This window comes from Psammomys obesus, unplaced genomic scaffold, assembly GCF_907164565.1.
Source record: "Psammomys obesus unplaced genomic scaffold, mPsaObe1.curated_primary_1811, whole genome shotgun sequence".
NCBI classification, from domain to species: domain Eukaryota; kingdom Metazoa; phylum Chordata; class Mammalia; order Rodentia; family Muridae; genus Psammomys; species Psammomys obesus.
Genome location: NW_026593286.1, coordinates 956,042 through 972,154, shown reverse-complemented (window position 1 = coordinate 972,154; position 16,113 = coordinate 956,042). Strand labels below are relative to the sequence as shown.

At 51.5% G+C, this 16,113-nt stretch overlaps 1 protein-coding gene across 2 annotated transcripts; it reads left to right on the top strand.

The window, feature by feature from the left end:
* Positions 1–801: 801 nt before the first annotated feature.
* Positions 802–13,353, top strand: Capn10 (calpain 10). 2 transcript variants are annotated; one of them, XM_055616886.1, is made up of 12 exons: positions 802–1,055; positions 3,296–3,427; positions 4,777–4,973; positions 5,730–5,947; positions 7,833–7,974; positions 8,684–8,850; positions 9,063–9,325; positions 10,070–10,272; positions 10,418–10,679; positions 12,180–12,379; positions 12,623–12,668; positions 12,930–13,353. In XM_055616886.1, the coding sequence occupies exons 1-12, from the start codon at positions 915–917 to the stop codon at positions 12,957–12,959; spliced, it is 2,001 nt and encodes a 666-aa protein (XP_055472861.1). In that variant the 5' UTR covers positions 802–914; the 3' UTR covers positions 12,960–13,353. The 2 variants fall into 2 exon arrangements, with proteins under 2 accessions (XP_055472861.1, XP_055472860.1); XM_055616885.1 differs by having other exon boundaries at positions 9,063–9,358.
* The last annotated feature ends 2,760 nt before the right edge of the window (positions 13,354–16,113 follow it).

Sequence of the window (16,113 nt, the reverse complement as noted above, 5' to 3'; positions counted from 1 at the left end):
CGAAGTACAGCTGGAAAAGCAACAGAGAACAGGCCCTGGCTAGTTTGGGTCCTTCCTAGGAACCTGAAGGGCGGGTCCCTGCAGGAGAGTGGATAGGTCACTGTCCTCATTTCCGTGGAGCCGCAAGTCCAGGTGGTCACAACCAGCCAACAAAGCCATGTGCTAAGGGGTTCAAGGAATGCCCAGCCACATTTCCTGGCCCTGTTGAGGATCCAGAGAGTCCGAGACCCAACTGTTTTGAGACGAATGCCCAAGCCCGGCAAGACTCAACCCCGGTGACACCTCTGCCTCTCCAGGACAACACAAACACTACAGTCACGGAGGGGTCACAAAAGGCCTTCCCGAGCCAGTTCCTCCTCACTAGGTCTTTCAGAAGACAAGAAAGAACCAAGCGTAAGACAAGTTCCTGCCTGACACCGGAAGAAGCGATGCATGCTAGGTAGTAGACGGCTCCGGTGATCAGCGACGTATGCTGGGAACGGCGCTGCATGCTGGGATAGGTAGTTGGCAAAGCGACCTAAACCAAAGCGGTTTTTTTTTTTTTTCAGTTTCTTGTGGTCCCCTAGTTCAAGCGATTTCAGCAGCACCATCCCAAGAATAAAGCATTCTGATTTACCAGGGTAGCGCGGAGAAACGAGGAGACAACGAGCCCTCGTGATAACAAAACCTGCGAGTCTCGGCCTGGACGCCGAGCTGAGGCGCGTGCGCGATTGGGTAGCTGTGGCACGTGACCAGAGCGCGGCATTTAATTGGCTGCAGTCGGGTTACCTAGGCAACGGAGCTTGCAGCGCCGGGCGGGTTTGCACAGTAGTTCTCGCGGGCTGAGCTGACCAGGTTTGCAGCGACGGCCTCGCACTCGCTCCCGGGCGGCGACCGAGCTCACGGGCCGCAGATGGGAGCCCAGGGCGCCGAAGATGCGGGCGGTCAGGGCCGAGACGCCGGCGCGGGAGCTTTTCCGGGACGCCGCATTCCCCGCCTCGGACTCCTCGCTCTTTTACAACTTGTCCACGCCTCTGGCCCAGTTTCGGGAGGACATCACTTGGAGACGGCCCCAGGTGCAGCCGGGTCTCTCTCCTGGGCGGGTGTTGCGGATACCTTTCCCACAGAGATGGGCTCCGGGGTAGCAGGACCCGCCGCCCCTTCAGAAGAGGTGCTGGTTAACCCTGAAAATTCAGATGAAGTAGCTGCCCTAGTTCAGGAGGACAGAGCAGTGGAACTGTTTGTCTTTTAGATGTTGTCTTTCGGTTTGTACTAAAATATACCACTACTAGTCAGCTAGTAGGGAGTTCTGGTGTGGAGAAGGGATTAGAAGCACCACCTAAGTTTGGTCGGGTGTAACTCATTGTACTATGACAAATCTTTCTTGGCTTTGCTCTTCGTTTGCATTTCTTCTTGTAGTAGTTGGCGTTGGGATATGAACACCGAGGAGTGACACAAAACAGAGGGATCGTTGTGGTTAACCCAAGGGGCTGCTTTTCAGGACTCCCTTTAATGTTACAGGCAGGTGGCACTTGGTATTGTTAAATAGATAGGAAAGTTCTGGTCACCAATCAACAGTTTCTGAATCTGCTGGTCAGTTTATTCCAATTGCATAGCTTAACTTGCAGAAGTGAATCGATTTAATTGACCTAGGAGCTCAAGGTGGAGCTGAGCAAGAGCTGATGGAACACCGGGTCATTATAATGGGCGCAGCCCCGCTTTCTTTCTTCTCGCTAGCTACCATCAGTCTTGGTCTTTTGCTTTGTTTTGCACTGTTGTGACATGCTTCTCACAACAGTGTCATCCCCTCACGGCCACAAAGAGCTGTGGTAGAGGCTGTTTTGGACTGGTGCAGCTCAAATGGATGCTCAGGCATGTGAGAATGTGGTGGTGGTTTTTGAAGAGGCTTATCTGCTGCTGTTCTTGAACAGCTTGCCCCACATGGATATGGTGCTACCAGTGACAGCTGGGTGGACTCCAGCCCTCTTGCAGCCCGGGCTGCTTGCCTCACTGGTAATGATAAGCATCCTGGTTTTCTTGGGCAACACTAAGAGGCAAGGGAAAGAAGATGTGGACCAGAGCAGGAAGAGCCCTGTTGGTCATGCCTGCCGGTGGAATTTAGGTTTTGTTTTTATTTAAAAAAGAGAAAAATGGGTTTCACATGGTGGCTCACAACCATTTTTATGTCCAGTCCGAGGGACTCCGGTGCTCTCTTTTGGCCTCTGAAGGTGCTTCATGCACATGGTCCACAAACACACATTTAAGCAAAACACTCATATAAAATAAAAATAAATGGATTTTAGGTGCCATGAGACACCTGTGGAGGGTTTTCAATTAAGGAATGAGTGCACCAGAGTGTTTTAAGCATGCTCTTTGGTGACTAGGTCACAGGATAATATGTTTTTGTTCTTTTTAACACATACATTTTATAGTGTAGCCATGTGAGTGTATCACCTATTGATAACTGTAGCAACAGTAGAAAACAAGACAGAAAAAGAACAATGGAAAAGACACTCACTCCTGAGAAGGAAATGGTGGGTAGGGCAGGAATGCAGGCTACTTTTTCAGTAGTGCTAGAAGTTGATCATTATCTTCAGGCTAGCCTGACAGCTGGGTGGATAGGGCCTTGCAGTAGACAGCTTTGAGAATACTTTGGAAGGAATGGCTGTTTGAAGTGGAAGCCAGAGCAGGAATCAGGAGGAATTTCTTGGACTATTGAAACAGTTCAGCAGATAAAGTCATTTACTGACAAGCCTAATGACCTAAGTTTGGTCATTGGAACCCACATGAGGGAATGAGAAAATACACTCCAGTATGTTGGCCTCTGACCTCCATACTTATACTGTGGCACACACAAACATGTATGAGTTGTGTAGACAGGTTAGTAGCTCAGGTGTGCAGAGAAGGGTGATGAGGCCATTTTGAGAAGAGAGACAAAGGGGAAGGTCTGAGATTTTCTGGGGACGAGGGAATTGAACCCTGTGGAGACACAGTAGACTTTCTGGCAGTATAAAGGACCCATTTGATATTTGTCACTGAATTTATGAAGTAGGGCTTTTTTCTAAACTTAGTTGTTTAAAAGGGGTCATCTGGAATTGAGGTCTTGCCAATAAGGAAAGTGTGTAGAGATGCTCCATGAGAACTGTAACAAAGGAGGTGCTGAAGGATAGGGACAATGGAGGAGTAACTTCCTCTTCCATTTGGGCCCAGAAGCTCAAATAATTAGAAATGCCCCCATAGCCTGTCCTAGATTCCTGTGTTCTTCACTTGAAGAGTAGCCACAGGCGTGAATTAACTCTGGACAACTTGATTTCAGGAAATTTGTGCCACACCTCAGCTGTTTCCAGATAACCCATGGGAAGGACAGGTGAAGCAAGGGCTGCTGGGGGATTGCTGGTTCCTGTGTGCCTGTGCTGCCCTGCAGAAGAGTCAACACCTCCTGGACCAGGTACAGGCTACCTCAGGCTTCTTCCCACCCAATCCCTTTTACCTGCTCAGCACAGGAAATTCTTCCCAAAGCAGGGCCTGCTGCAGCACATTTGTGGCCATTCAGCATGGGTGGCGGGAAAGGCTAGAGCACCAACAGTGACCCAGTTACATCCTGTGCACCAGACCAGAGCCACCCACATGTTTGGGCACAAAAACAGGCCATCCTGGCAGGTAGAAAAGGGTCAGCAGAGGCATCTCATGTCTCTGTTTTCTTTACTTGATTGAGTTCTTTCTTTTTTAAGTTATCCGTGTATAGGTTTTAAACACCAACAGGGAAAGGGTCAAAAAGTGACCTCTGATACAGGCAGACTCCACAAGAAAGAAAGGCCTTGTGGGTCCTCACAACGCTGCTTTTCTAGGTTGCCTCATTGCTCAGTGTTTTCAGTTAGGGCAACAGCACTGAGGGAGAACCCATGTGTGACTTGTGTGTCCTGGTCTTGTGGCTAAGCTTGCCATTGTTGTTACCTCTCACAGCCTTATTGGCATCTTTCCTATAAAAGAGGGTGCTGACACCACTGTCCTCACATTTCCTCTGTTTTTGAGTTGAGTGCTGGAGCCAGCACCACACTAGTCTGTCTAGGTGCAGAGCCTGCTTTTGCGTACTTGCAGAAGCTAGCAGTGGGCCTAATTGGGCCAGTGGCTGGCCAGCTTTTGGTACTCAGCTTTGAGAAGTGGGAATAGCTGCTAGGCATGTGGGTTTAGAAGCCAGATGTGGTAGCACACGGCTTTAATCCCAACACTCAAGAGGCAGAGGCAGGTGGATCTCTGAGTGTGAGGCCAGCCTGGTCTACAGAGTGAGTTCTAGGACAGCCCAGGCTATACAGAGGAGAAATTCTGTCTGAAAAAAAAAAGAAAAAAAAAATGGGGTTACCCCTGTTTGCCAAAGCTTTAGATTCAGGTCAAATGCTTATTTGGGGCAGTAAAACATGGTTGGCTGTAAGCTTTGGGGACATGAGTTATTTATGTAAAAATCTGGATTTTGTGTCCAGTGGTTGAGTTTACTGTGACATGGACATGCAAATGTGACATCCAGCAGAGCCCTCCACTCATAGCAGGTGCTTATAGTGCTTCTGTCGAGGCCTCACTGTTAAGACACTGAGGAGCACAGGTGATGGTGGACAGTGGCCCTCAGGTGTCTACAGTGCTTCTGTCGAGGCCTCACTGTTAGGAACTGAGGGGCACAGGTGATGGTGGACAGTGGCCCTCAGGTGTCTACAGTGCTTCTGTCGAGGCCTCACTGTTAGGAACTGAGGAGCACACTGATGCTGGTCTCATGCTGTCTGTTTGGCCTCTCCTTGTGCATGTTAGGTTTTCCCTCCAGGACAGCCAGGCTGGTCTGACCAGAAGTACCAAGGCTTCTTCAGCTGTCGAATTTGGCAGTTTGGACAGTGGGAGGAGGTGACTGTAGATGACCGTCTGCCTTGCCTTGCCGGGAGACTCTGCTTCTCACGGTGCCGGAGAGAGGATGTGTTCTGGCTTCCCTTACTGGAAAAGGCCTATGCTAAGTATGTATGACGTTGAGGTGACAGGGCCAGCCAGGCTGGGTAGCTTTAGTACCCAGGCTTTCCCAGAGACCCATCTCATGTACCCTGGGCTGCAGAGCCCTACGCATTCCTCAGGGTCTGGCAGCCAGTTCTATGGATCCTGACATGGACATTCTGCTTTTAGGATTGTGGTCTGCCCTGCCCACTCTTTTCCTCCCCATATTTCCCAGCACTCCACAGAGAGGCCCTTTTCATTCCTCAGTCCCAGCACAAAGATGCCCAATATATGTTCTTGAGCATTCAACACAAGTGGTTATTGCCCAGCTGCAGGGAAGTAAGGAGCCTGGTATGGACCACTTGCTTATTACAGTCCTGCTCTCACTCAGTCCCCAACTGAACAGTTGTCCCTCCTACGCGGTGTTGGCTGAAGGAGGCTGGCTAATGACCAGGTGTCAGAGTAGAGGGATGGGAGGGCTAGCAGAATGTCATACTGGGGACCATGGCGTTTGAACTTCAGATGTAGAGCCTCAGTGCCCCTTTGCCTTGTCCTTTGCTGCCCATGCTAGAGGGAGACTAGGTCTAAACCTGGACGGAGAGCAGCAGGGACACGGCAGATTTTGACCTTTACAGATGAGTCAAGATGTGACACAGAGCAGAGGGCCAGTCCAGGTGCAGCAGGAGGGTGGGCTGGATGCTTTGGGGTGTGATGGTTTGTGGGAACAGGAGAGGCAGGAGGCGCCAGGGCAAGGTCAATACTGCCTGTGCTTGGTTCCCCAGGGTGCATGGGTCCTATGAACATCTGTGGGCAGGGCAGGTGGCAGATGCCCTGGTGGATCTCACTGGAAGCCTGGCAGAAAGGTGGAGCCTGAAGGAAATAGTGGGAGCCAGTGGCCAGCAGGACAGACCCAGTGGTGGGGCGCGCCAGACTTGTCGGCAGCTACTCCGCCTGAAGGACCAGTGTCTGATCAGCTGCTCTGTGCTCAGCCCCAGAACAGGTACAGCTTGTGGCTACAACTCCCTCCACCATTATCTTATTACACAGGAAGAAATCGGTCCCTGAGAGGGATGTCTTGGCTCCATGTCCTCTTGTTCCCCCTCCTCTGTTGAGAGGCTACCCTCTTCCTTCTAGACCAGTCCTTTCATCTAGGGCAAGGCATCGTGTCTCCTGTTGCTCACAGACACCTTAGAAGCAGTAGTGGGAACAGCATCTAAGCCGACCGTGTCACCATCCCTGCCCCGGCTGGTGACCAAGCAAAGTCCAAAGCCATTTTATAGCTTACTGACACATCAAGGTTCATGAAGAAAAGTTTTTGTATAAAAAGAAAAGCTCACCTAAGTAAAACTACTATCAATGTATACAACCTTTTCTGGTTTTGGTGTATACCATTTTCTCAGTTATTACATAAATTGCATAAATTGGAATATCTTCCTCCATTGCTGGACCTGCTGTGGTTTTCTTGATCCTTTCAATAATGTTAGATAGTTCAGATCTTTTTTTGGTTGTTGTTGTTGTTTTTTGTTTGTTTGTTTGTTTGTTTGTTTGTTTTTTTGGAGGTTAAGGCTTCCTTAGAACCCTGGTAGTTCTCTTGCCTCTGACCCCTGAGTGTTGAGACCATTGGCACTATTCATGTCCAGCTAGATCTTTGTGATGTAATAATACTGTAGTGAATACCTTTATAATTTTCTGTTCACATTTAAGAACATTTTGTAATATAACTCTGGTTCAAAAATGGGACATTAGGTACTAGGGAGATAGCTCAGTGGGTGAAGTGCTTCTGCTTAGCACGAGGACCTGAGTTGGGTGTTCAGCACCCAGGCAGGAGGCTGGGCATGATGTCCACCTGCGATTCCAGCTCTGAGGAGGAAGAGGCAGGAGAGTGCCTGAGGCTTGCTGGCCAGCCTGCGTAGTTAAGCCAGTGAACTCTGGCTCCCTGCCTCAAAAAAATGAGGTGGGCAGCTCCCGAGGAAGACCACCAAGGCTGTCTCCTGGCATAAATATATATTTTATTAAATATAAACATCAGATTAACCCAGAACTTGTTGCTAATCACATTGACCAGACCAACAGCTAAGAGTTGCCAAAGCCCTGGACTGGGATCTCCTCAGACAGGTCCTGGGTTAAAGAAAAAGAACAGGGTGTGTTGGCCATGCTGGCTCCACTGAGCCTGCCTCCTGAGGGTAGGAGCCAACCACTGACTGCCAGCTCCTTGGAACTGTTGGTGTTAGGCAGCAACAGAGTGTAGGAAGGATGATTCTTGACACTTGGGGTTTTGGAGAACCCCTCTCTTTAGCAAAGAGCTGCTGGGGCCTACCAAAGTGTCAGGGGCTGGGGCTATAGGGGACACCGAGAACAGGAGGTTCTCGGGGCAGAGCCTTTGGGGCTAGAGCTGTGGTCACACAGGCACTCCTGTCCTCTTTCTGGCTTTTACCCTTCCTGGGATAGCACTGTTCTGCTCATCCATGTCAGGGCCCTTTGTTCTGTGGTCTCTCTCCAGGCGGAATTCCTCTTGGCGTCAACACTGACTTCTGGTCCAAGTGTTCCTTTTCTATCTGGCTCTAGCTAGGGGAGGGTTCTTTTAGCTATGTCAGTGACAGTAATAATGGCTTCATGCTTGAGAGCTGGCCTGCACTGACAGTGAAAACTGAGGCCCACAGGAGGGAACAGTGCCTGGCAGCAGTGAGCCTGGGCTCAGTTGTCAGCCTTTCATGGTACAGAATGCCAGTGGGCACTGCAAGTAGCTGGCCTGTGTTTAGGAGCAGACCTCCTTAGCTCTGTGGAGACCCAGGGCATCTTCCACAGGTAAGAAAGCAGGAATCTGTATGTCCTGTCCAGGGGATGTTGTGTTGCTGTTCTTGCATATGACTGAACTGTCCTCACAGGTGCCAGGGAGCTGGGGGAGTTTCATGCCTTCATCATCTCAGATCTGCAGGAGCTCAGTAGTCAGAATGGCCAGGATATCCTCCTCCTGCGGATTCACAACCCCTGGGGCCGGCGTTGCTGGCAGGGACTCTGGAGAGAGGGGTAAGTACCAGGATGGGGCTGCATGTGGGAGGAGGGCTTGATACCCTGGGGCATCCATGCCACAGGGCCCATCTAGCCTGTTTTGTGCTCATGTCTAGCTGCCAGGATAATGCTTGATTTTCTGTAGCAAAGCTCACTCTATCTATTTGTTCACCTGCTTGCTTTATCTAGGTCTTGGAAGACCTGGGATCATGCAAAAAAATTTATGGGGTTTTTTTCTTGGGTACCCAGAGGTTCTAAACCTGGCCAAGCTTTTGGTTGAATAGAGGTTTGAGGGTGACCTGCAGCTAGAGTCCTTAGTTCAGTTTTAAGACCAGATTGAGTCAGGATATCCCCTTGAGACCTTGGGAGCTCTGAGGCTCTTGGACCCCAACTACCCTCTTGAGTACAGGCTGGGTCTGGTGCTACCAAAAGCAGCTCTCTACTCAACATAACAGCTCCTTCAGAGACTAAAGGGTCAGGGCTCAGGTGTGATGGCCTTCAGAAGGCAGGGTCTCAGGTGTGGGGGTCCCCCTGGGAAGGAGAGGATCAGAGGGGCAGCCAGCACATAGAAGGCACCTTCTATGGGACACTTAGCAAGGGAGTGTGCCGTGCAGCTGGCCATCCAGGGTCTGGCAGAATCCAAGGCTCTCCACGCCCTAAGGTCCACTGCCTGGTTTGCCAGTTGATGGTCCACCTTGAGCTGGCACTTAAATGAGATTTCCTGCAGGGGAGAAGGGTGGAGCCAGGTGGAGCCAGCAAAGGAGTCTGAGCTGCTGGCACAACTCCAGGAAGGAGAATTCTGGGTGGAGGAAGAGGAGTTTCTCAGGGAGTTTGACGAGGTCACCATTGGCTACCCAGTCACAGAGGCTGGCCACCTGCAGAGTCTCTACACAGGTAGGACTGCCAGCAGGCGAGGACTCTGCTCTGTGGAGCCAAGAGCCTGCACAGGCTGACACACCAGGGACTGACTGGGGAACTGGGGAAGGGGAATGGGTGGGATTCTCGGAGGGTGAGCTGACTGCCGTTAGTGTGCTTGCCTCAGTCTGTGGGAACAGCAGAGCCCACCAGGTCTTCTCTCAAAACTAACTCATGCGCTCTCCCGCTAGAGAAGGTGCTGTGCCATATGCGGACACTGCCTGGTGCCTGGGTCACAGGGCAGTCAGCCGGAGGCTGCCGGAACAACAGCTGCTTCCCCTGCAACCCCAAGTTCTGGTTGCGGCTCTTGGAACCCAGTGAGGTGTGTGTGGCTGTCCTTCAGAGACCCCGGAGGCGCTTAGTGGGCCAGACCCGAGCACTGATGGGTGCCGGCCCTACACCAGCAAACCTCCCAGGCAAGGAATACCAGGCTGTGGGCCTGCACATCTGGAAGGTAACTCCTGTCTGCTGGCCCCATGGTGGAAAGGTATGTAGGCATATTAGAGGTCTAGGTCCCAGGAGCTTCCATCCTTGGCCATTGCTTCATTTTCCCATGTCCTGTGGCCTCAGGCCTCCGGTATATCAGCAGGTGCAGCTGATTCAAAGCCCACTCATCCCACCCCAGAGGTGGAAGCTATCCTGATCCCTCCAATTCCCATCTTCCCCAAGCATCATACTAGAGCTCATGCTTGCCTGTGTACCCCACCTAGCTGCTATCCTCTGATTCTTACCTTACAACATATATGTGTATAGGCTTATTGTATTGTCAGTCTCATTTGGTTAATTTTATGAGCTGGTATCTATTTCCTAGAACAGGTGAGTCAGGCACTGCTGCTTGCTTACTCAATGGCTGTATTCTAATTTTGTGTATCTTGATAATGTATGACAACTCACATCACTGTTCATTGTCCCTTTGTGAGCGTGGTCTACCTCATGCAAACAAAACATTGCTGGAATATACCTTCTCCAGCATTCCCCAGACTGCACTGGTCATGGGCCTTTTTGAACATAGTTCTACATTTGTCTGCTCTGCACCTTTGAAGGAAGCCCTGGATCTTTGGCATCTCCGCCTGCTCAAGAGGATGGATGCTATGGGCTGTCTCTAGGGGAGTTTTGCCTGAGCAGTGAGGAGCAAGGAGGCAGAGGCCCAGTATATGCATGCAACTCTCCTCAGAGCTTCCTGCCTCCATTTGTGCAGGTAGAGAAACGGAAGATCAGCCTCCCCAGAGTCCTGTCTGCACCGCCTGTGGCTGGCACTGCATGCCATGCGTATGACCGTGAGGTCCACTTGCGCTGTGAGCTCTCCGCAGGCTACTACCTGGCTGTCCCTAGCACCTTCTTGAAGGATGTGCCAGGGCAGTTCCTGCTCCGAGTCTTCTCCACTGGGAAAATCTCCCTCAGGTGAGGAACCAGTGCTAGCTGAGTCTCCTCCAAATGTGCTGAGGCCTGGGGAGGAGCAGGGATGTGCTCGGTGTGAGGGGGTAGGACTGGGACAGGCTTCTTTGGATAAGGCTGTCAGTGTCTTCTGTGCTTGTTCTCCTAACAGTGCTGTCAGGCCGACCACCAAGGGTGCATCACCTGGAACAGCTCTGCCTGCAGGCGAGTGGGAAACTGTGCAGCTGCGGGGCTGCTGGAGGGCTGGCCAGACAGCTGGGGGCAGCAGGAACTTCTCCTCTTACCCCTGCAATCCCTGCCTCCCCTTCTCCGTTCCTGAGGGTGCTGGTCCCCGCTACATCCGCATCACCCTGCACCAACACTGCCGACTCAGTGACAGCCAGCTCCACCCCATTGGTTTCCATATCTTTCAGGTGAGTTAGGTTCGAAGAGAGGCCTGCTGCTGTGACACAGAGCCTAGATTCTGTCATTGTGCCTGGTGGTTCAGCTGGCTGGCCTCAGGAAAGACTTACTTGCAGGTTTCACAGAGTCTGTTCACTGGAGTCATCTGAGCAGCTCACCTCACTCTACACACCCTGTCTGAGGTCATTCCTTCCACTGAATGGCCCTTACCTCTGACCCTGGAGGTCTAGGTTTAGGTCCTGACCCTGGGCTCTGGATCCTCCCTAGGGGTTCTGAGGCAGAAGCCCAGCATCACCTTGAGGTGGATGTGGCCCTAAGCAGTTACTTTATAGAGGCCTCGCTCACTCATACCATAGGCAGGGCTCACATGGGCAGTACCAAGTCTCACAGCCCGACCTTTCCCATGTCGCTCAGTGTTCAAGTGGGACTGGCAGGAGCTATTCTATAACAGGGTCAGAAGAGCAGGACAGAAGTCATTTGGGCTTCTTTTGGAAAGGGTCATAGAGTCCAAAAAAATAGGCAAGGGAGGAGAGACCTGTGCTTGGCCACTAACAGTGGCAGGACAGCCTGGTGATCAGGTGCCCCAGCCACAGTCAGCAATCCCAGAAGATTCCAGATGGATACCAGCATGGTTGAGGAAAAGCTCAGAACTTGTAGATGTGTGCTCTAGGAACTATGCTTTGAAGCTCTCAGCCCAGGGTAGCCATAGGCAGTGGAGGAGAGGCCACACAAAAGGGCCTCAGCATGAGGATTCTGCAATGGCCCAGGAGCTCTGAACACTAGTTCTCTGCCAGGCTGCTCTGGCTGGGGAAGGTTCAGTGGGTCTCAGCGCTCAGGGTGCTTCTTTACCCACCTCCGTCTCTTAGCCAGCAAGCAAGGGAGCACACTGAGCAAAGTTCTAGTTGGAGAAATGGGAGAGAAGAGAGAAGTGCTATGCTGGAGGTCAAGGGTTATTCCATGATGACAATAATGAGACTTCCCATCCCATGAGGCTGTTCTCATCCCATGGGCCTCCCTTCACAGTGAGCATGGCTGAGAGTATGTTGGGCTGCATCAAGATTCATTGTAGTGGGCAGAATGCAGGTGACACAGGGAGGCGAGAACAGGATTTTTTTCATTAGGAAGGTTCTGTTGAGTGTCAATATATCCTGGAATCATGAGTCAGCCCAGCTGGAGCTCTGAACAGAGTGCCTCTGCCCAGGGCCCATCCAGTACTCTGGAGCACTTTTGTGTAGAGGCCTGGTTAGTGTGTGTAAAACTGGCCTGTGATGAGCTGATGTTCTTCAGGGTTGGGTATCACTGGCAGGGCCTCTGGCAAGGATGGCCTGGCTCCATGGCTTTCCTCATTGGCATAGGGGTTCAATAGCTCCAGAACTAAGAGCATCAGGTGTCCCACCTAAGCCAGGGTAGAATGCCCTCAGCTGGTGCTGTATAGGAGGGGGGGGGGAGGAGAGAGAACAAACCATGCACCCTGTATAGGCCTCTGCATGCTGATTCCGCTGTTGCCCCAGGTTCCAGCAGATGCTAAGAACCAGGATGCATGTTCCCTGCTGCTCCAGGAGCCACTGCTAAGCTGTGTGCCACATTGCTATGCCCAGGAAGTGAGCCGCCTCTGCCTCCTGTCAGCGGGAACCTACAGGGTTGTGCCCTCCACCTACCTGCCAGATACAGAGGGTACCTTCACAGTGACCATAGCAACCAGAATAGACAGGTGGGCTCCCTGCCTTGCAGCCCTCCCAGCGGGGTCAGGGTCTTCAGCATTGTCCCCTTCTTCTGTAAGAGTCCCCTGCTTGGCCCACATGTCCAAGCTTCCACCTTCCTGGCAGGGCTAAGAGGTGGGCCTGTGGGCTTTGGGACTTCTTGTTGGTTTAAGCCTGAGAGTTGGGCCTGGGCCTAGGTTTGGTGGGAGGTGTGTAGGGCAGGTTTAGGGGATGACCTGACATTCTCTCCACAGGCAGTCCATTCACAGCCAGGAGATGCTGGGCCAGCTACTCGAGGAGGTTTGTGTATTGCGCCCTTCCTTAGCTTGGCTCACCTGCCTACATCTGCTTGGTGGTTTGTGGCCTTAAACCTCACCCTCCTCCCAGTACCCTACTACAAGTGGCCTCCACCTGAGATATAAAGTGCTGTGACCCCCTCGTAAAGTTGCAAGGCAGAGCCTGCAAGGGGCCTGGGAGCCAGGGCTTAGGTCTCTTTCTCGGGTGGTATTTGGAAAACAGTGAGGAACAGAGGGCCCAAACCTCACCTTCTCCTCCCTGCAGGTCTCCTTCACAGCAGTGATGAAAGCCTGACTGCAAGTACCTGGGTGTTTGCTGTGGCCTGGAGCGGCTGCCACCCCTTGCACCCAGCATCAAGGCGCATCTCCAGCCAGTTGTGAGCTAAGCTGCTCATCGGCTCTAAGGGCTGGCTGTGGACCTGAGGCTAATGTAGGCTGCTTTGTCCCAAACAGAAGACATCTTGGGGTCCAGTGGTTGCTGCAGGGCAGGCCTAGGACTCCCAAATGGCATCTTCATTCCCCAGAGAAGGCCAGGAGGTTCTTGGGGCCCAGGCCTGCTATGGAAGGTTTTGCAGAATTCACATACCTTTTTTGACTTCAGAAGCCTTACACCAGGCAGGCAGATTGTGACAAATGTTGAAAGTTATTTATTACTTGAAATATTTTAGGATATGACTTTATAAATAAACATGAGTAATTTATGAATTGGTCTTGCTCCATACAATCCTAGGCCGAATTCTCATTCTAGTAGCCAGCTGCACAACTGGAGGATGCAACCAGGAGGGGTGAGGGCAGTGTGGGCTCTGGAGGAGGTGGGGAATGGAAAGCAAAAGTTTTTGGCAGTTTTGGCATCCTACTTTGGCCTTCCTAACTGTGATCTCTGCCTAGACTGTGACATTCGATCCCATTGATGTGCTGAGGGTACTAATCATTTCCACAAGTCAGCCTCAGTTGAATGGAGTCATGGAATGGCTCCAGTAAGGAGGCCTCCTGGACTGTACAAGCTGGTCTTTGGTGGACTGTTACAAACTACCACTCTTGTATCCCACTGTGACAGGCTTTTTCATGGGCCTGCCACTGAAAGGCCCATAGGCCTTTCAGAATCCTGAACAATCTCCCACCCCCACCTGCACAGTACACAGCCATGGAGGAGAAGCCTACAATTTCTTGAGAGACTTCTGATCTTATTGATGTGGACAGCAAGTATGACCTCTTGTAGGCAGGACTTTGGACCATACTGAGGTGCTACCTTCTCCATCTGTAATTGGCTTGGTCAAATATCTGGCTGGTGGCCCTCTTTATTACCCCTGTTGATAAACCATAACTTCCTAGGGTAGCTATTTTTGGTGCCATTATTAAAGGGGTATCACCTGGCCTGTCTAATTTTGAAATTTACCTCACCACTGTTGGTATTTACCAAGCCCTGTAGCAGCAATTTCCACCATCTCCTGGTCTGCAGAACTAACCTGACTAGGGTGGGAGCAGTCCTGAGGGCTTGACAGGATGTGACACGGTCTTTCCTTTGAAAATGACCTTTGCAGGCTTTGATCAAGCTCAACAGCAGCCACCTGCCTATCTACAGCTGCTTCCTAGGCAGCCATACTTGTCACCTCAGGGACCCCTCTTGAGCCCACCATCACAAACCCTTCCCATGCATTCCTTATGCAACAACATGGTAAAAAGCAGTTGGACTAGACAGGACAGTCATCCCGTTACCTGTGATGAACTCTGGTTCTTCGTGGATAGTCAGTAATCCAGTCCCACAGCCTAGAGTGTCAGGTTTTGTGTGTGTGTGTTTTCAGACTGACCCCCCTTTTTCCAGAAGTAGAACAGGATTTGGGTCAACTTATTTGGGTAGAAAGAGGGAATTCTCTTCCTGAGACACTTGGGCAGCCCCAGCCTTGGATTTAGGACCTTTAGAAGGATGGCAGAACCCAAACCCCTGGGCTTTGGGTTCTGCCCCACTCTGTCCCGAGGGCAAGGCTGCCTCCAAGCTTAAGGTCCTGTTACACTGCCACAGTAGCCCTGCCCAGATGGTCTCCTGGGCCAGTGTATTTATTGTTTGCTGTCCCTTCCCCTCTCAGCTGTGTCTATTTTGGTAATAGCACCTGGGACATCTTAGGGGGACCCTGAAGAGGGTTCGGGGTTCGCCCTCTACCTGACAGCTTTCAGGACGAGCCCTGGAGTGTTTGTCATCTCAGATCCCCCCCCCCCCCCCAAGGAATATATCCAAGCCTCCACTCATGATCTTTTTCCCAGGTGATAGAGGAGTCAAAGATATGCTTAGGGGTTGGAGGCATTTGGATCCTGACACCCTTGCCCAGAGTTCCACGGCTACTGTGCATCTCACAGGCGTCAGCACCTCCCGTTTTGCCGTGGCTCCTGAGGGAAGCTTTCTGAGGACTGCCATAATACCAGGCTGCTTCTCCTCAGTGTGTATCACCCCAGTGACCTGCAGGAGGCGCACTTAAACTGTGGCTCACCCTTCAGGATTGCAGGGCCATTTCTGCTAGACCTCAGCTGCCGTGTTCTGGGGAGTCCAGAAGCCTAGCTCAGGCAGGGACTAGGAATTGGCACCATCCTATTACCTCTCAAGGCAGCCCTGGTGTGGAAGGGTGAGCAGAGGCCACTGTAGACTCTGAAAAGCGCTAAAGGGCTAGCAAGGAGTGGCACTCCAAGGCTGTGGTGATCTGAAAATCTGCCCTCCCTAGTTGGCACCTTGGGAAGGTGTTTATGACACAGGTGGTGGCTGTACAAGTATTGGTGTTTGCCAGTCCCTGTAGCGGCCGTTCCCACTATCGCCTGGTTTGCGGGAACTAGTTTAACTAGGATGAGAGCAGACCTGACGGCTTGTCGGGATCTAGGCTGTCAGCCTGTCGGGATTTAGTACCACCCAGGAACACTGAAGGAAGCAGACCCATGCTGAGTGGGGGGAGCACCGCCCCATGGACTGCAGTTCCAGAGGAATAGACATGCAGCAGAATACCAGAATTTGTCTCTGCTTCCTGACTGGATGCCTTGTGTTCCCATTGTCACTCCTTCCCACCGTGAGGGACTATACCACTTCTCATGAACCAAAATAAATCTACCCCTTTAGTTGTCTGTCTCAAATGAGATATCTTATCATAGCAATGAGAAAAGTAGTACAGTAACTTTATAGAAGGGACTTCAGAGAGCCCCCTACGGCTCTTCCGTCATAGGAGGCTGCAACAAGATGACCAGGTATGAACCAGCCACTGCGTCTCCAAGGTCTTGCTTTTTGAGTTGTAGCCTCCAGAAGTGCCAGAGAAGTCTCTTATTTATAAACACTTGCTATATAAAGCAACCCTGATAGGAGCGACAGGTTTCTAGGAAAAGCTGAGGTTTCTCAATGGGGCTTGTTTCCCAAGGTGTCCAGAGCCACACAGTGCCTGTTGGCAGGAAGGGATGAGGGTGAACCTGGCAGATCC

Coding starts and splice junctions, on each gene's coding strand:
- Capn10 (XM_055616885.1), top strand. CDS start 915: ATGCGGGCGGTCAGGGCCGAGACGCCGGCGCGGGAGCTTTTCCGGGAC. Junction 5,948..7,832: donor TGTGCTCAGCCCCAGAACAG/GTACAGCTTGTG, acceptor CTGTCCTCACAG/GTGCCAGGGAGCTGGGGGAG. Junction 12,669..12,929: donor TGGGCCAGCTACTCGAGGAG/GTTTGTGTATTG, acceptor TCCTCCCTGCAG/GTCTCCTTCACAGCAGTGAT.